At 43.8% G+C, this 20499-nt stretch overlaps 1 protein-coding gene across 2 annotated transcripts in view; it reads right to left on the bottom strand.

Annotated features, from left to right (window-relative positions):
* Positions 1 to 1765: 1765 nt before the first annotated feature.
* Positions 1766 to 20499, bottom strand: part of LOC143292614 (uncharacterized) — a 64556-nt gene continuing 45822 nt past the window's right edge. For both annotated transcript variants that reach the window (XM_076603073.1, XM_076603072.1), the window contains exons 12-15: positions 17022 to 17289; positions 15933 to 16192; positions 12986 to 13423; positions 1766 to 4626 (exon numbers count right to left, since the gene is read on the bottom strand). In XM_076603073.1, coding sequence (XP_076459188.1) covers positions 4444 to 4626; positions 12986 to 13423; positions 15933 to 16192; positions 17022 to 17289 — 1149 coding nt within the window. In that variant the 3' untranslated portion in view covers positions 1766 to 4443. The remainder of the gene's footprint in view (positions 4627 to 12985; positions 13424 to 15932; positions 16193 to 17021; positions 17290 to 20499) is intronic.

Genomic DNA, 20499 nt, shown 5'->3' with positions numbered 1-20499 from the left:
CACGGTGTCGTCAGCTTTGCCCTTTGCGAACATACTCCCCGTCAAGACACAAAAGAAAAAAAAAAGTGAATTAATACGTTGCACCTCCCTGCGCCCACAATAACACACACAGACACAGACACAAAATTAATACACACGCATGCACACGAGCGCTGCACACAGAGAGAGAGAAAGCGAGAGAGAGAGAGAGACAGAGAGAGAGAGAGAGAGAGAGACAGAGACAGACAGACAGAGAGGCAGACAAAGAAACAGACAAAGAGAGACAGAGACAAAGAAACAAAGAGAGAGAGAGACAGAGAGAGAGAGAGAGAGGGTGATTAACAAGTAAAGTATCAGTTCAGTACAGAAAGCAAAAGACGAAAGTGAACCAAGAGGCAAGAATGAGGAAAACAAGAAAAGGAAATAGAGAGAATCTAGGTGGAAAAGAGACAAAATAACTTAATACCACAAAACATGTAGCCAAATGGAATTCTGATATAACTGTAGAACCAAAACAGTGAGAGAAATATTGAAATACGTGGAAAAGTTGACAAACAAATCTGTCAATGTAAGGCTAATAAACAAATCTGTCAATGTAAGGCTAATAAAGACGAGAATATCAGTCTCGAGATGCGACTGGCAATAGATTTCCACAAAAACACATCACTTTACTATAAAATGGTAAGTGAGGGGAAAAAAAGCTGAAATTATCAACAGCAACAACGGTGACAATGACAGCAACCGCAACATTTTTTTTCAAGAAAAAATACAAGAAGAAAATAGGATTTTTTTTGTCTGCCAAATACAAAAAATGTAAATAAGCAAACATCCAGCAGAGTCCGTTCCATAAAATTCACACCAGCTTTCAGCTCCAATTCGGTGTCTTTTGAGCAAGTTAACCATGCAGTATAAGAAAAAAAAGAAGAAAAAAAAAGAAAAAAACCAGAAAGGGAAAAAAGATATACCAACTATGAATGAAAAGCGGCGGTCAGAACTGGAAAGAAACAAAAGTCCAGTCAGAGTGGATCAACCACTATTTTGAACAAGAAAGGTATGCAACGCATGTGCCATCACCGAACGATTGACACTAAAGACACCAACACCATCGAAAATGTGCAGCGTAGAGCGTAGAGCTCGCTGGGTCTCACACAGCTTCCACCAAACCTCCAATGTGGACGACATGCTCCTTGACCTGGAATGGCCAACGCTGCAAGCCAGACGGAAGCGTGCGAGACTCACCGTGTTTTACAAGGTGCACAACGGCCCTGCACATGTTAATTCCAAACACCTTCCCTCTGTCAGCCGCCTCAGCCACAAAACGAGAAAGTCCCACCTCCTGCAATACGACATCCCATCCAACAGGACACAGTACCGGCAGATGACATTCTTTTTTAGAACCATCCCGGAGTGAAACAACTTGCCCACTGAAGCCGCTACCGCGCTGTTGTGTCCATGACTGAATCGTAGCTTAATGTTAAGAAGCGAAAGTAAATAGTTGACAATCTCCCTTTGTTATGACGCAATATTCTTCTATCATGACATCATAGCTAGATAAACGTCACTTGAAGAGCGAGAGCGAAATGAAGTAAAAGACCTGCCAACCGTCCTCCTGTGTTTTCGGTATTTATTGTTTATTGCTGTGTTCTGCCAACACCACGCAAACATTACACGCGCCATCCCTGGCAGCTTTCCAGGCCAGGGTGGCTAATCTCTGACCAGCTCCAAACAACAACCATCTCCTCCCCCAAACCCCCCACCCCACCCCAAGCCCCCTAAACCTGTTACACTCAGAACTAACTAAAATAGCCCACTCGGCCCGACGGGCGCAACAGCTTTGTGGTTAAATCGTTGGACTTTCAATCTGAGGGTCCCGGGTTCGAATTCCGGTCTCGACGCCTGGTGGGTAGGATAAATAGGTGGAGATTTTTCCCGATCTCCCAAGTCAACAGATGTGCAGACCTGCTTGCGCCTGAACCTCCTTTGTGTGCATATGCATACAGAAGATCAAATACGAACAGTAAAGATCCCGTAATCAATGTCAGCGTTCGGTGGGTTATGGAAACAAGAACCTACCCGGCATGCGCGCCCCATCGCCCCCCAAAAACAGAGTATGGCTGCCTACATGACGGGGCTAAAAACGGTCATACACGTAAAAGGCCACTCGTGCCTACGAGTGAACGCGGGAGTCTCAGCCCACGAACGAAGATGAAGAAGAAGAAGAAGATCGACTGGTTCTTGCCCCACCATCGACACTTCCAAAATAACCCGTTCACACTTTTTTGAACGATCCCGCAACAAACACACAAATAAACAATGCCGAGAGAAAACATGATCTCTTTGACTTGTCGGAATTCCAGAGGCTGCACAGCCAAACAACACGAATAAATCAGTTGTCACAATGAGCAAATACTATACAGCACAACGTAAAACAATCATCTGAAATGGAAGACTCGTTTTTTTTTTCTCGACCATGTTTCGCAGGATACTTCAGTGAAAACAAGCTCATATGTGGGGCTACTGTGTGTTAAAAAATATCACACTGAGCTTTGAAATAAAAAAAAAACAACCCCAAAAAACAAAATCTTCCCAACCATATTTCGTGATCACGTAGACATAATCCGCACTTCCCACTTCAGTCACCAAGTTAACCTCTGAAATATTTCAATTTTGATCTGTCTGCTAGACTTAAATCATTGCTTGCCGCAGTATCGTTTCATGACTTTGTTTTCGTTTAACTGTCTGAAAACGTTCCGAATGGAGACGATGCTGGTGAGAATTGTTAGAACCGAGGCTCAGTAGGACATAATAATAATAATATCAATCATAATACAACTACTAATGATGATGATGGTGATGGTAATAATACTGTCTTAATAACACAGTTATCTTTATTTGTCAGATTATCAACATTTCACTTACACAAAGATATCATGGAACATGCTTGGTCAATAGGACTGTGTGCACTGCATTACCAGAATCACGTGAGAATGTTCCATCACACATATAAACCGTTATGATGATGATGATGATGATAATAACACCACTAACATGTTTTGATAACACATAATTCATATATATATATATATATATATATATATTTATCTATTTATTTTTTTACTGCACTGATTATCGCATTTTGCACAGTGGAAAAGTCTGGTCACTGGGATGATCTGGGAAACTGCAGAGGCGTTTGGTTTCATGTCAGCGTGTTCACGCACAGCATACTGTTGTTCCAATATTCAGGCGCTCACTCTTAATCCAGTCACTCAACCTGTCTCTGCTGTCACTTAGATGGGATGGCGCGCGTATATGGATCAGGCCGCACGCTTAGACGCGTCCTGGAAACTGTAACCAAAACTGAAACAGTCCGTGGAATTCCTAATACTGTAACACGCCACTGCAAGGAATCATCAGTATCGGGACATATGGCAGGGGAGGCTGGGCTTTGGTGTTGCGAGAGACGTGTCAGTGTGAGCAATTCTTTGTACTCCCTCTGCGATTAGTCACTGATTGTCCTCACGCCCTCAACCCCACCTGTCTGTCTGTCTGTCTGTCTGTCACAGTTAGCAGTTTTCTCCGCTGTTCAGTTCTGTCTCACCGTTAAACCGCATGTGGTCACACGAGAGAGCATAAATATAGATGTCTGTGGGTTATTGCAGATAATATTATTGCAGCGGCTGAAGCAGCCACAGGCGTCTCTGTCCGGTCACACATCCACAAACGTGGAACGACTCATTTCCATTCAGTTTTTTGGCTGTGGGCCTTGCCGAGACCTTCGGTGAAGAATCGCATCATGCAGAAGACAGTCCTGTTGATCGTACCCGCGAAGAACTGCAAGAAACACACCTAGTACGACTCGATAGGTTCAAGCACTGATCTCCGTGCATGACTTTCCCCCTATAACAAAACGTAGTCCCATCGGTTCAGCTGCACGCAGAAACGATATCACATTCGGCTGTTTGTAGTACTCAACAGCAAAACAACAATCACCAAATCAGCCATTCCCACTACCATCCTCATTTTGTTTTTGGTTTTTTGGCATGACAGTACTCAGGTCTAGCACTTGCACAAAGATCTGGTGTTGCATGCATGTATGATAGTCAGTCGTGTCCAACTTAACGACCACAAGAACCGTGCACCAGAGGAGGTAACTGCCGTCCCGATTATCGGGGCTAGAATTTGATTATAGTGGAGAGTGTCTTGCCCAAGTTACATATCCCCCTTCTCTCTCTCTCTCTCTCTCTCGGTTAAGAGGGTTTTAGGTTAGTCGCGGCGTTGGAATGGTTCCCAAAGGCCAACTTGCCCCCAAGGCTGAAGCAGTAAGAACCAAAGCAGTTTCGCCTCCTAGTTTAAGAGTCATAGTCCCTCACCAACACCACACACACGCAAAAACAACAACAACAACAAAGCATCCGAGGGAAGGAGAACGCCTCACGTCACCACTACCACTCTCTGTTTCCTGTGTCACAGTTCAGAGTAGTCATTGTCAATGGTGAACCAGTGGCTGGTGTACTGCTGCGCCTTCTTCTTTCCGCGCGACGTCATCTTCACCTTCTGCTTGGTGCTGTCCTTGAAGAAGGAATCATCGGCGGCCATGGGGTAGGTCTTGGTGCCGTCGTACACCTCTTGCCGCTGCTGGGCCAACACCTGTTCACATCAATGATGATGATGATAACAATAACAACAATAATAATGATGATAAATGATAGTCATGATAATAATAATAATCATAATCATAGATGTAATAATAATAATGATGATGATGATGATTAATAATAATCATAATATATTCTACCCAGAAAAGTGCTCTCGGTGCTTCCTAAAACACATGATATCATACATTTGTATTTGTATTTGTATTCCTTTTTATCATGATAGATTTCTCTGTGTGAAATTCGGGCTGCTCTCCCCAGGGAGAGCACATCGCTACACTACAGCGCCACCCATTTTTTTTTTTGTATTTTTTCCTGCGTGCGGTTTTAGTTGCTTTTCCTATCGAAGTGGATTTTTCTACAGAATTTTGCCAGGAACAATCCTTTTGTTGCCGTGGGTTCTTTTACGTACGCTAAGTGCATGTTGCACACGGGACCTCGGTTTATCGTCTCATCCGAATGACTAGCGTCCAGACCACCACTCAAGGTCTAGTGGAGGGGGAGAAAATATCGGCGGCTGAGCCGTGATTCGAACCTGCGCGCTCAGATTCTCTCGTTTCCTAGGCGGACGCGTTACCTCAAGGCCATCACATTACATCAAAATTGCATATACTCATCAAAACGTGGCAAGGAAACTACAACACTCACACCCACTTCCACACACACTGCATACATAGCCCACATGCATACGTTTAAAACATACGTATATACATACCTGTCCCCCTCATCCCCCCCACCTACAAATTCGCACGGACATGCGTATATATGTATACATATAACATGTGTGCACAAGTTGTCAAGCATACCACATGTACAAGAGTATATCTACATTGTTTAGATGAATTGTAGTACAACCGTTGTGTTTACCCATGAAATCAGAATAGGGACAGGAACACATACAGGTAGATAGATGGACAGGCAGACAGACAAGCGTAGATAGATGGGGAACTGGTAGGCTGGTGGGTTTACACTTCGACAGACTGGCAGATAGATTTGAAGGAATGCACACAGAGAGAGAGAGAGAGAGAGAGAGAGAGAGAGAGAGAGAGAGAGAGAGAGAGAGAGAGAGACAGACAGACAGACAGACAGAGAGAGGACTAAGAACTCTGAAATATTTAACTGCAAGACCTCCGGACCTGTTTGCAAAGGAGGTACATACATACAACTGTGACACACAAAATACCGAAATTAAAGTGGGGAAGGTACTAATATAATGAACACATTTCATAACTGAAAAAAATAGAAGAGCGAGAGAGAGAGAGAGAGAGAGAGAGAGAGACAGAGACAGAGAGAGACAGAGACACACAGAGAGAGAGACAGAGACGGAGAGAAGGGCGAGATACGGGTATGTCGGTGGATGCATAAATCTCGACCGACATGATCACAAGCATGATTAAATCATAATGCATTTCGGAACGTGTCTCAACTCACATTCTGTTGCACTCTCTCTCTCTCTGTCTGTCTGTCTCTCTCTGCAAGTTCTTACCACACTCTTTTTGCAGTTCTTGGGCAACATGACAGCTAAATTCTCTCCCCATGATACGCTTATCAGCGATCGCAGATAATTTGATTTCATTAAGTTTAGCTGAAGAACCACTCCGGTCATAGCCCCTATTGTGTGTGTGTTTGTTTTTTTTTTGTCTTTTGGTGCCAAGCGCGCATTATCTTAAAAAACAAATAGCCCTCCACCAAAAAAAAAGAAAAAAAAGTGAGAAACGCAAAAAAGCAAGAAAGAAAAAAAAAAGAAAAAAAAAGAGAGAAAAAAAAGCGAACTCGCATATTTTTACCCCCTTCCCTCTCTCCATCTCTATCTCGTTCTCCCTAAAAGCAAAACCAAACCAGTACACATGCATTTTCATCCCACCTCCCCCTAATTCTCCCCCCTCTCTATGCTCCGCCACACCTTTTCCCCCGGGCCCCCATGCCACAGTTTCTCTCTCTCTCTCTCCCTCTCTCTGTGCACTGGTTTCAATTTCCATTTCGTCTCGTCTACAGCTCTTTCCTTCCTCCATGAATAAAATATCACGAGTTGGGTTCCCAACGTCAGGGAAATCACGTGCAGCAAGCTACGGTCTCATGACATTTCAAATGTGTCCTAACATTAACAACACAGCACGACCTCGTCACAAGACACGACGTGTTCTAACATTACAGCATCACCTCGTCACAAGACACGATGTGTTGTCCTAACAACACAGCACGACCACGTCACAAGACACGATGTGTTGTATTACCAACACAGTATCACCACGTAACAAGACACGATGTGTTGTCCTAACAACACAGCACGACCTCGTCACAAGACACGATGTGATGTCCTAACAACACAGCATCACCTCGTCACAAGACACGATGTGTTGTCCTAACAACACAGCATCACCTCGTCACAAGACACGATGTGTTGTCCTAACAACACAGCATCACCTCGTCACAAGACACGATGTGTCGCCCTAACAACTCAGCATTACCTCGTCACAAGACACAATGTGTTGTCCTAACAACACAGCATCGCCTCGTCACAAGACACGATGTGTTGTCCTAACAACACAGCATCACCTCGTCACAAGACACGATGTGTTGTCCTAACAACACAGCATCACCTCATCACAAGACACGATGTGTTGTCCTAACAACACAGCATCACCTCGTCACAAGACACGATGTGTTGTCCTAACAACACAGCATCACCTCGTCACAAGACACGGTGTGTTGTCCTGACAACACAGCATGACATCGTCACACACAAGACACAAGGCATGGCCCAAGCTGTCATGGCAACATGCAAATCCCTCAAATTACTCGAAATTATATATATATATATACAGGGAATGCAAACGCTTGATAAAATAGATTTAATTGATAAAAAAAAGAAATAAAGAAAGAAAGAAAGAAAGAAAAAAAAGGAGATGAGGATGTGGTTATCGTTCATCATTCGATAACATCATAAAGGTTTATAGGAAGAACTCATTCAGAGAAAAACAAAACAAAAATCAAAAAAACACATGCTGTAAGATCGAATATGTTTCTTAGGCGGTTTATTAAGAGAGAGAGAGAGAGAGAGAGAGAGAGAGAGAGAGAGAGAGAGAGAGAGAGAGAGAGAAGAAAAAAATATGTGCGAACATGAATTTTTTCTCAGTCAAACGAGATGATGAGTACAAAATATGCTATCGATACATGACGATACAAAGCCACTACATGCACAATACAGCTCTTAACTGCCTCAACTTTAGTGCTCCTTTGGTGAAGTGGGTTTCACGCTACTACTACAACTACTACTACTACTCCACGCTATAGTTCCCATTCACAGCCACACGTGCACACTCACGCTCATTCAGTGAGGCGCAGTCTAAACAGAGATAAACACACAGTGCTAGTAATATATACATATATATTATAACACACACACACACATTGGCAGAAAGGGTGTTTTTTTTTTAAAAATAGTACCAACAGTCTCCTACCAAGAGCTGAGCATGCTTCACCCATTCATGTAAAACTGCAAGATGGGATCTCTCAACCTAGTGCTATTCATTAATCAGCGATTAATCTCTGTCGTCGCTTAATTACAGTGGTTTGCAGAGTTTGGCTGACCACTTGGAGTTCGGAAACTGAAACGTCAGTCCTTCATTGAAAAAAAGAAAGAAGAGAGAGAGAGAGAGAGAGAGAGAGAGAGAGAGAGAGAGAGAGAGAAGGAAGAAGAAACAAAATGTTGTGCTGTAGTGGCTCGCATTATGCAATGTAAAACACTTAACTAAGCATGTTAAAACAGTGAACGGACGCCCGAAGGCGACGAACAGTCTAGTGTTCCATATGTATGTAAATAGGAACAAATATACAAACAAACACGAGGAAACAGTTGTGAGTGACACATCATTAACCATGCGTGCAGTGTATGGTACATGCAAAGTGAAAGCTTTGTGTTTTTACATTTCGAAAGCTAACACATTATGGTTATCTCACACATTTGCAAAAAGAGAACGCATATATTTATTTATTAATATACTGATCCATTTTCTCGTTGAGCAAACCTTTTTGGTATTGGTACTTCATAGAATTTTATCTTTTAAATGTTAAAACAGTTTTCACGAGTGTCACTTTTTTGACAATCCTACCTACAGTAAGTTTCGATTTCCTGTAATGTCACTCATAAGCACCAGTATCAACAATATGACTTGTTCACATTGTAGCCGTACTCGCCAGTTACACTGGGTTCAAAATAGTGCTGTAAAATGCGTGAGTTCAGGGTGTGACGCTGAAGACAATGATGCAGCTGAACACCGACTGTCTGGTTTCTTCTCTGGGGAAAAAAATCAAATTACAACAAACAATGGTCGTATTTTTTTTTTGAGACTGACGGGCGCAATAGTCGAGCGGTTAAAGCCATGGACTTTCCATCTGAGGGTCCCAGGTTTGAATCTCGGTAAAATTCGCCTGGTGGGTAAAGGGTGGAAATTTTTCCGATCTCTCAGCTCAACACGCAAGATCAAATACGCACGTTAAAGATCCTGTAATCCATGTCAGCGTTCAGTGGCTTATGGAAGCAAGGACATACCCAGCATGCACGCCCCCGAAAAGGGAGTATGGCTGCCTTTATGGCAGGGTAAAACAGTCATATACGTAAATGCCTAATCGTGTACATGCGAGTGAGCGTTGGAGTTGCAGCCCACGAACGAAGAAGAAGACGAAGAAGAAGACTGTGAGACTGACAACACAAAAGCTTACATCTACCAACTAGATATTCTGATCATGCCAGAACGTTTACTTAAAGAAATGTGCTTCCAGAAATCTGTCATATTATTATTTCTTCACGCACTTAGTACCTTCTATTGTTGCTGTAGTCAATTAAAAAGCTGTCAGATTTCTTCACAAACTTGCTGTTTTCTGTTGTTGTTATTTGGGCGTACAGCTTTCAATATTTTCGCTATGATTCAAATATGCTTCCTGTTTTTCATCATACACATTTCAAACACGTAATGCTTTTCTACTGATTGTCACCATGCCCATTTCATCATGTTCTCTGCTTTCTCAGGACCATAGCCTAGTAATTTTTGAAAATACACTACCTGCCATGCTGATTTAATATTTGTTGTTCAGTGAACTGGAAACAGGTGGTAGGTTTCTATCATACCGGTTTCAGCACTTATGTTATTTTGTTATATTCTGATTTCAGTTATTTGAAGTTTTGCTATCAAAGTGAATTCCGCCATACTGATGTCAGTAAACCTGGTCAAACATGCACGAACACGCGCGCGCGCGCACTCTCTCTCTCTCTCACACACACACACACACACATACAGACACACGCACGTACACGCACAAACAGAATCGCATATACCCCCCATGTCCCCCTCTCCCATACACACTCACATCAATATAGATATATACGTTATATAGATGTACGATGTGATAAGGATGCAGTGAAAGCTGCGCATGCTCACGACCAACACACAGTGTCAACACCGATTGCCAGTGACCATCAAAGGGAAAACCCGATAATAAACTGAAAACGAAGAAGCAGTGTGTGTCACTGTCAGCATGCAGCGGTGGTGGTGAACATTGGGCCGCACGCGCTAAATCTCTGTGGTCACATTGTGACAGATCACTGCACACGAGGCATGCCATCCATTCATGCATAACACGTGCCTTAACTGACCTTGCCGTTGTCACCCCTGGCCAATCTTTACCACTCCTCCTCATAGCTGCTGCGATCAGCAGACTGGCACACACACAGAGAGAGAGAGAGAGAGAGAGAGAGAGACAGACAGACACAGACACAGACAGACAGAGAGAGAGAGACAGAGAGAGGTAGATAGGTAGATAGATAGAGAGAGAGAGGGGGAGAAAGAGAGCGAGAGAGAGACAGAGACAGAGATGAAAACCGGATATATGGAAGCAGGTAATTTGTTTTATCAAAACACCAGGACACGTAAAAAATGTTTGGCAGTCCACCTAAAATCCCATCGTTAGATATGCACAAATAATATCAGCCTATACGACCTAAAATCCTCTCATCAAATATGCACCAAAAATAAATACATCAGTCACAAACACCCAACACCACCTCGTTAGAAATGCATAAATATAATTATATCAGCCTTTATAATCCAATATACGCTCATTACATACAAATAATATATATCAGCCATTACATATCCATAATTATATGAGCACAAATATAGGTCTGTTTATCCACAGCCCTCAGCATGCTCTGCTGCCTTCTAATGGTGCAAGAACAGGCATTCTGCTCTATCACTAACCAGAAAGCGTCCCGCCGTTGTTTTAAATTAATCTTGAAAAAAAAAATAGCTTACCTAGTGGTATGATGGCCTACTGACATTTTGCGTTCGACCAAAATCGCTTTTCTGTTCGATCTAAAATGCATGTTAATTTGCTTTTAATCCTCTCTCTCTCTCTGTCTCTGTCTCTCACCCACGCCGCCCCCCCCCCCCTTTCCCCGTTTTTTTGAACAAACAAAGTAAACCGATTTGATGATTTTCAGCCTTTCTTTGAGGACAGACCTTTGCCGTTCAAAAAATTTATAAGAATCATGTAGTGTTATATGTGATGTTTTCGAAAGGAACATGGCGTCTAAATATATATTTCTACCTCTGCGATAGTTGAAAGACGTCTCTAGGAGCTATGTCAGACAAAGCCATTGTCCTGAAGAAGGCAGAAAAAACCCAACAACAACCCAGTTGTCAAGTAAATAATAAATTCCATTTCTCATAGCTACGAAAAGCCCAGTCATCCCCTAGAATGCTGACCCCTCTGTTCCACGAGCATGTCACGGCCTCCTCTTACCACACTCTTCCCTTGCTTGGGATATCTTCCACTATAGCAATAATAATAATAATAATAATAATTATATATATAGCGCTGAATCTTGTGCAGAGACAAATCAAAGCGCTTTTGTACCAGTCATTCACACGCATGCATAACTCTAAAACTGGAAAAACTGAGGACAAGAGGCAGGGAAGGGAGGCTATTTTGGGACGAGGTGGATTTTAAGACCAGACTTGAAAGAGCTGATATACACAATTTTCGCTAAAAAAAATATTAGATATAAAGCATTTTCAGGATAGAAAATAATCTTATGTTTCGGTGGATTTTTCTTCAGTATGAGGACTCACTATGATGTTGACTATGAAACTGCAACCAAAACAAATTTTTTAAGCAATTTGTTCACACACGCTTTGGACGCTGCGTAGATCAGTATCCCTATCACCTGATAGATATTTAATCTTTTCTGTTGCTCTCTTTGTTTCTGGCATTTTCTTTTTCTGTCCATCGTCTCTTTTCTGTCCTGCTTGTCCATTCACCTGTATTTTTTGTCCGGGAAGACTTCGATATCTATTTATTCCCCTATTATCACTATTATTATCATTAGTTATTATTGTAACCTTTTTCTGGACTCGGTAATTAATCAATCTTTGTACACTGTATTTTTTTAATGCCGAGCACGTGCTGGGTGCTTGATGGCAATTTTCGGTTTTGCATGTTTGCTATCATTTATATACTTTTGTGTATTACGTATAATTAAGTTTAAGCTAGGTTTTTTATCATCTGTAAAAAAAGAAAAAGAAAAAAAAGGACACACAAAAAAAAAGAAAAAAGAAAAAAAAGAGAGACGGAATTGTGAACATCAGACATGTCGTACGCTTGCAAGCATCAACATGTGTGTGTGTGTGTGTGTGTGTGTGTGTGTGTGTGTGTGTGTGTGTGTGTGTGTGTGTGTGTGTGTGTGTGTTTTAATTACAGACTTTTTTTTAATTTACCCAAGGTCGTACGGGAGCAATATTTACACTTTTTCAGCTTTTGATGATGATTCATGGATCTGTGTGTATGCGGCCGGCCGGTCTGAAAGCAACAGTAATTGAAAGAAGTGTCCGTTTCCAGCAGACACCACAACTAAGTCGGCTGATCCAGGTCTCCAGCAACCAGGCCATAAAGGGTATGGTGTCAAATTGGACGAATTTGAGTTTAGTGGGAAAAAGAGAGAGAGAGAGAGAGAGAGAGAGAGAGAGAGAGAGAGAGAGAGAGAGAGAGAGAGAGAGAGAGATAAGAAAACACTTTATGTGAGGTTAACCTATCATAGTACATACCGATCTCCAGCTACTACAGTCCCTGAAGACAGAACTAGGGTCTGAAACGTTGGACACCTTTTATCAAAAATGTCTTATTTTACAACGCACAGTTGTTGGTTTTTTGAAATTTATTTATTTATTTATTATTTATTTATTTTTTTTATAAACTTTCTCCATTTGAGTGTTACCGTAATACAGGTTGGATCTACCCGAAAATACGCAAGACAACAAAACAAAACAAGACAGACATAAATAAATAAAATAAAATACCTGTTCCCTCCGTTGTTTACGACTAGCGCGGGACCGCCTGGGCGGTGGTGGTGATGGTGGCGTGCCGGCGCCGTTGGCAGTCAACGGAGGGGGATGGGACGGCGGCAGAGGGAGAGGGGGGAGACGCCGGGCAGGTAGCGTCGTCGTCAGAGGCCCGCCATCCTCCTCCTCCATCTCCTCCTCCTCCTCCTCCACCTCCCCATGGTGACTTCCCCTTGCTGCCGTCTCATCGTGGCTGCCGACCGCGCTTCCCTGCAGCCTGGGGGCGTGCTCCAGAGGGGAGTCTGGGCCCGGGAAGGGGCTGGCGGCGAACACGGGGGTGTCCAGGTCGTCCTCGCCGATGCCCCCTACCGGAGGGCTCCTCCCCCCGCCGCTCTCGGGCCGGGACTCTGCCCATGGGCTGGTGGGGTCGTGGTGCTCGCCGGGGCTGTCTTCTTCCTGTGGTGAAGTGTGGTGTGGTATTGGTTTGGTATGGCATGGCTTGGTATGGTGTAGCGTAGTGTAGTGTAGTATGGTAGTAGTAGTATAATAATAATAACGATAGTATTTATATAGCGCTGAATCTTGTGCAGAGACAAATCTAAGCGCTTTCACACCAGTCATTCACACGCATGCATATCTCTAAAACTGAAGAAACTGAAGACAAGGAACAGGTAGGGGACGGAGGCTATCTTGTGAAGAGGTGGGTTTTAAGGCCAGACTTGAAAGAGTTGAGTGCTGAGACCTGACGAAGAGAAAGAGGAAGTTCATTCCAAATACAAGGTCCAGTGACTGAGAAAGAACGGCGTCCAACAGTGGAGTGTTTGCATCTGGGTATGCGTAAACAGAGTGGATCCGAAGCCGATCGTAGAGAGCGAGATGGAGTGGAGGTAAAGGCAGCCACAAAGATAGGAAGGGGCAGATTTGTGAATATATTTATAACATTGAGTGCTGATCTTACACTTTATTCTATGTGAAACAGGGAGCCAATGGAGATGTTGCTCAGATCTTTTCTTTCTGAGGACGAGTCGGGCAGCAGAGTTTTGTATGCGCTGAAGGGACTGAATGAATGAAGCAGGCAAACCAGACAATACGGAGTTACAGTAGTCAAGGCGAGCGAGAATGAGAGAAACAAGTATGGTATTAGTTTGGTATAGTACGGCTTGGTATGGTGTAGTGTGGTGTAGTATAGTATTAATATGGTATTAGTTTGGTATATTATGGCTTGGCACGGTGTAGTGTAGTGCAGTATGGTATTAGTATGGTATAGTTTAGTATTATCATAACAAGTATTGCGTGGAGTTTTAGTATTATCATAACAAGTATTGCGTGGAGTAGCGCAGGGTAGTGTAGTATGGTATGGTATGGTGTGGTATGGTATGGTGTAGTGTAGTGTAGTATAGTGCAGTGTAGTATAGTGTAGTGTAGTGTAGTACAGTGTATATAGTGTAGGGAAGTATAGTATAGCATAGCATAGTAAAGCGCATTATAGTATGGAATAGCATGGTATGGTATAGTACGGAGTAGTGTAGTGTTGCACAGTGTAGTGTAGTATAGTGTAGTGTAGTGTAGCATACGATAGTATAGTATAGTATAGTATAGTATAGTATAGTATAGTATAGTATAGTATAGTATAGTAGTCGGTCTTGTCCGACTGTGACTACCAGAACAGCAGAAGAGGCAACTGCTGTCCCGACTGTCTGTAGTAGGATTTGATTGCGAGTGGAGTGTGGTGACCTGCCCACGTTACATCCAATTTTCTCGCCAAGAGGGCTTTAGGACAGTCCGCGTTAGAATGGTCCTCCAAAGGCCAACTGTAGATAGCCCTTAAAGCTGCCGTTTTAAGAGCCAGGGCAGTATAGTATAGTATAGTATAGTATAGTATAGTATTGTATTGTATTGTATTGTATGGGTTCGTATGGTATGGTACTGCCATGCGTTACGTTCCGCTGTGTTGTGTTGTGTTTAAGAGAGAGAGAGTGAGAAAAAAGGGCAGTGGGGTTGGGGTGGGGGAGAAAACGAGAGAGAAACAGAAAGAGTGAAAAAAACCTAGCGAAAGAGAAACAGTGACACAGAAACAGAGCAATACACATGCGATGTCCGTCCTTCGGATTCGAAGATGACCATGGCTTCAAGAGTCGAATGGAAGACCGGTGGCTGTGGGTCCGGAGGGGTGACTGCTGATGCTAATCCTGGCCCTGAAGGCTCGCCCACATGTGGGACACAAATGAGTGGGTGCTGTCGTGGCAGTGGATGCTGCTCGGGCCATGCGCACAGCACGCTTTCGTTGCGCCTCGGTGATGCATACGCCTGGCTTCACCTGCACGGGCTCCTGTAGTGATCTTGCTGTGCCAAGCTGGACGGTCCAGAGCAAGCGTCTCCCACGTGTGTTAATGTCGACGCCCAGGTCTTTGAGGGACGCTTTGAGGCAGTCTTTGAGCGATAAAGAAAGGTAAATATATTTTTTTTCTTTTTTGGCATTTCTTTTTATCACAACAGATTTCTCTGTGTGAAATTCGGGCTGCTCTCCCCAGGTAGAGCGCGTCGCTATACTACAGCGCCACCCTTTTTATTGTATTTTTTCCTGCATGCAGTTTTATTTGTTTTTCCTATCGAAGTGGATTTTTCTTCAGAATTCTGCCAGGAACAACACTTTTGTTGCCGTGGTTTTTTTTACGTGCGCTAAGTGCATGCTGCACACGGGACCTAGGTTTATCGTCTCATCCAAATGACTAGCACCCAGACCACCACTCAAGGTCTAGTGGAGGGGGAGAAAATATCAGCGACTGAGCCGTGATTCGAACCAGCGCGCTCAGATTCTCTCGCTTCCTAGGCGGACGCGTTACCTCAAGGCCATCACTCCACATAAAAATCAGGATAAAAGATCAAACAAACAACAACAGTAAGAGAGCAACGCAACACTGACTCTGCACACACACACACACACACACACACACACACCTCTCACCATCAGAGTAGCCGAACGCGACACCTTTTTCCGATGTCCCTTCCTACTACTGGGCTTCCCTGCCACGTGGCCGTTCGCCAGGTGACCGTTGGTGGTGGTGGTAGTGGTGTGGAGGCGGGTGTGTGCGGGGGCGGAGCTGCCCGCGTGGGGGCCGGGGGAGGGCAGGCCCGACATGGACCACTGACCGCTGTCCGTTCGGCTGCCCCCACCCCCACCCCCAGCCCCACCACCACGCTTCTCCTCGTCCTCTACCTCGTTGTCTGTGGACACCAGAAAACGTGTATGGCCAATTTAATCAAACACACACAGAGAGATATATACAGACACACTTATACACACAGACACAGACACAGAGGCACACAGATCAACACACATAAGGGCACACACACACACTGAAACAACAAACATCACACACACACACACACACACACAAACACACACACACACACTAAAAGAACAGACAAAACACAGACACACACCGGCACACACACACACAACCCCACCCCACAAACACCCTACCAACACACACATACAAGCACATCGACATCATCATCATCACCAGTTCCAAAATCCCCGCGCTTAAAACAAAACAAAAACAACAACAAAAACACAACACAAAACAAAACAAAAACACACACACACATACACACACACGCACACACACACACACACACACACACACACACACACACACACAAGTACATCATCATCATCATCAGTTCTAAACCACAACGCTTAATCTTAACTCTTTCTGCGCCAAGTTTCTGTGTGAAAAACACTCCCAAGCGCCAAATATTTTAAGTCCCCTCAGTCACAGGCTTCCGTTCATGTAAAAACAACACAATGCATTCGTTCACTTCAAGCCGGGTCAGGGAGCAAAGGTTAGTCATTGTTCTATTGGCAGGAAACGGACTGCCGCTGTCAAGCTCTGTTACAATGTGAAAAATGCTCCCTTTAACATGACCACTGGATGTCGATTTAAGTCGCCTATGGCGGTGCACTGTCTATAGTCGACGATGGTCGCATATGGCAGTGAAAGAGTTGTTTAAAAAAATTTAAAAAAAGAAAAAAAAAGAACGCCGCCAAAACCTTTCAGACTGCTGGCAGGGTAGATGGGCTTGTCCGAGCGCTTCTTCATGTACAGCACCAGCACAACCAGCCCCACCAGGGCCAGGATCACAAACACGGCCAGCACGGCCACCGCCACCACCATGCTGTCCCCATCCTCCTCCCGGGAGAACCCCGTGTTCAGGGGCTGGGTGGTGCTGTTCAGGGTGGCGGTCGTCTGCTCCGGGTGGCGGATGCTGACGATGAGGGTGGAGTCCTTGGACAGCGACTTCTCCGACACCTCCTCCGCCTGCCCATCGTGCCGTGGACCAAGTTGACGTTAACAACAAACAAGACAACGACACCCCCAGAAAAAAAACAGCCCCCAACAAACAAACAACAACAAAAAACAACAACACACACACAAAAAAAACAAACACCCACGACTAAGCCATTATTGTCTTTAGTAGGGGGCTTAGTAGGTGGTGTCCTAAGTACGTTAAAACAGAACAGGCACCACTGAACACCACCGAAGTGACTCAGCAGCAGTGCAGGGTCTCCTCTGGTGTGTGGCCTCCTGGCGACCTAACATCGATGGTTCCCTGTGGACTGCCGACGCTGAAACTACGACGGACGAACGCGGGTGTGGCCGTGTATGGGGGAATCTAAATGAGCGGCGTGGGAGTAATGCCACTGAAACGGTACAGATGATGGGGCAGCAACCCCCCCCCCCAAAAAAAAAAAAAAAAACCAAACAAAAAAACCCAACCAAAAACAAACAAACACCCAAAAAACAAAAACAAAAAAACCCAAACAACAAAACAACCACATACAAAAAAAACAACAACAACAACCACCCCAAACCCCAAATGGTTAAAGATTTCACAGACATTTACAGGTCAGTGAATTCGTGTCCACTGTGTCTAACGCTCACTATAGGAAAAAACGGGGCCTAATCCTCTCCTGTGTTTTAGGTGAAAAAAATGTTAAAGTCATTCCTTTAGGCAAATATGGGCCACCGGGGCTGTGAATTCTTCATTTATCGCTGTGTCTAGGACACGGCATAGGAAAGGCGGGGCCTAATCCTCTCCTTCCGTCGATTTAGGAGAAAAATGTTGAATGTCATTCCTTTAGCCATTTACAGCAATCATTGCATCGAATTCATATCCACTGTGTTTAGGACTCAGTTTTGGGAAGGCGGGGCCTAATCCTCCACTTCCGCTGTTTTAGGCGAAAAATGTTAATTAAAAGTCGTCCATTATCCATATTTACCTATGGCTATCGGGGCAGTGAATTCATATCCACTGCGTCTAGGACTCAGTTTTGGGAATGCGGGGCCTAATTCTCTCCTTCCGCTGTTTAATGTGAAAAATATCAATTAAAAGTCTTCCGCCATCGGGGCAATGAATTCAAACCCACTGCGTCTAGGAAACTCGGGCACAGGAAAGGCGGGGGCACACCTCCCCTTCCGCTGTTTAAGTTTAAAAAAAATCAATTAAAAGTCACCCCTTTAGCCATGTACAGCAATCGGGGCAGTGAATTCATATCCACTGTGTCCAGGGCTCTAGGAAAGGCGGGTGTCCAGTTCGCTCCTTCCCCCGTTTTAACTTCACCCCAGCTGAAGTCATTTATTTATTTATTTATTTACTTATTTATGTACGCTTATCCATTATTTATTCACCTTTTTTTCAAGGCCTGACAAAGCGCGTTGGGTTACGCTGCTGGTCAGGCATCTGCTTGGCAGATGTGGTGTAGCGTATATGGATTTGTCCGAACGCAGTGACGCCTCCTTGAGCTACTGAAACTGAAACTGAAGTCAGGGTGGAGTGAGAAAAATCGGGGTAAATCGCCTTTCCTTCAAGGACACAGAACCATGCCGAAACAGGGCCTCGAACCTTGATCATTGGTGAACACTGGATCAGATGTCCAACAACTTATCGATTCTCCTATGTAGAGAACCATCACCTTTCCCCCTTCCCTTTGTGAGCAACAACGCGAATTAGAAGATAAAACACGTTAAATATTCCGGAAAATACATAACGCGTTCCATGGGTTATGGGCACCGCTAAAATGTAGGTACAGCACTGGTGACATCAGACGTGAAGTGGCATTACTCACGGATCAGATGTGACGTCACGTGGCACTAGCAGTTTCTGAGAAATGCCGTGACACTGGATATGAATGAAACATGACGCGGTAGCCTACTGTCACTCACGGACATAAATAAAATCTATTTATAGGTTCGTGACTGTCACTGGTCCCATCACCAACATTCTACATTTTCTGGCGGTCGTGGGATAGGGCCTGAGTTTCGGCAAAGCCCCTCTCTGTCCACTCAGTGATGTTGTCTGCCCACTTCTTTCGCTGTCTGCCTCGTCTCCTATTCCCCTGCACTGTTCTCTGAAGGATGGTTTTGGAGAGAGCCCGTCGGATCTTGTCACGTGGCCCAATACTTTTGTCCCCACTGTGGTCAGGTCTTCATACCGACCGACGTGCTGTCTGATGGTTTTTCTGACTTTTTCATTTGTTTTGTCGCCCACTAGATACACATTAATTAGACACAACATTAACGAAACAGGTACCGATGGTGGTGAATACAATGTGACTTGTCACAAAAAATGGAATGGGTAAAAACCTGACGCGACCAAAAAAACAAAACAAAACAACAAGAAGAAATATAGCAACGAAAGAAAAAAAAAGGAAAACAAACAAACACACAAACAAACAACATTCATACATGCTTTGGCACTGAACATAAACTAGACACAACACAAATAAACACAATATAGGTCCTACCTGCAACGATTCACAAACATGACTTGCGGATTTAGAAACGAACCAGACTGATGGAGAGCACACAGTAATGATGGCAATCATAATTATCAAGGAATGGCCTGTTCCATGAAACAGGAGTCGAGCATGACACAATGGATCGTGAGCGGAGAAAGAATCATGAAGACAAACGTGTGAAAACACTGAATGTCTTGTTATTTATTTATTTATTTTATTTATTTATTTTATTTTATTTATTATCATTATCATTATTATTATTATTATTATCATTATTATTATTTAGTTATTTATTTATTTGTGTGTGTGTGTGTGTGTGTGTGTGTGTGTGTGTGTGTAACCTAAGACTTCTCTGTGTGAAATTCGGGCTCATCTCCCGCCCCGACGAAAGCGTGTCACCACAGTGTAATACCAAACACTTTACCTACAAATGCATTTGTTTTATAATGAAAATGTTTTTTTTTTTGTTTCTCTTAAAAAGTTTCTACATATTTTTTGCCAGGGACACCACCCTTTTGTTGCCGCGGTTAACTTTCAGTTACATGCGCTGAGTATATGCTGCACACGGGTCCTAGATTTATCGTCACATTCGAAAGACTAGGACCCGGAGCACCATTCAAAGTCTAGTAGAGGGAGGTATGTGGGGGTGGGGTGGGGAATGAGTTATAAATCCTGATCCGTAAATGGGAATCGAACCTCGCTTTCTAGTCAGGGGAGCATTCCCACTAGG

The sequence above is a fragment of the Babylonia areolata genome, chromosome 18 (genome assembly GCF_041734735.1).
Source record: "Babylonia areolata isolate BAREFJ2019XMU chromosome 18, ASM4173473v1, whole genome shotgun sequence".
In the NCBI taxonomy this organism is placed as follows: domain Eukaryota; kingdom Metazoa; phylum Mollusca; class Gastropoda; order Neogastropoda; family Buccinidae; genus Babylonia; species Babylonia areolata.
Note: the sequence above shows the minus strand (reverse complement) of the source record. Positions and strands in the feature narration are given on the sequence as shown.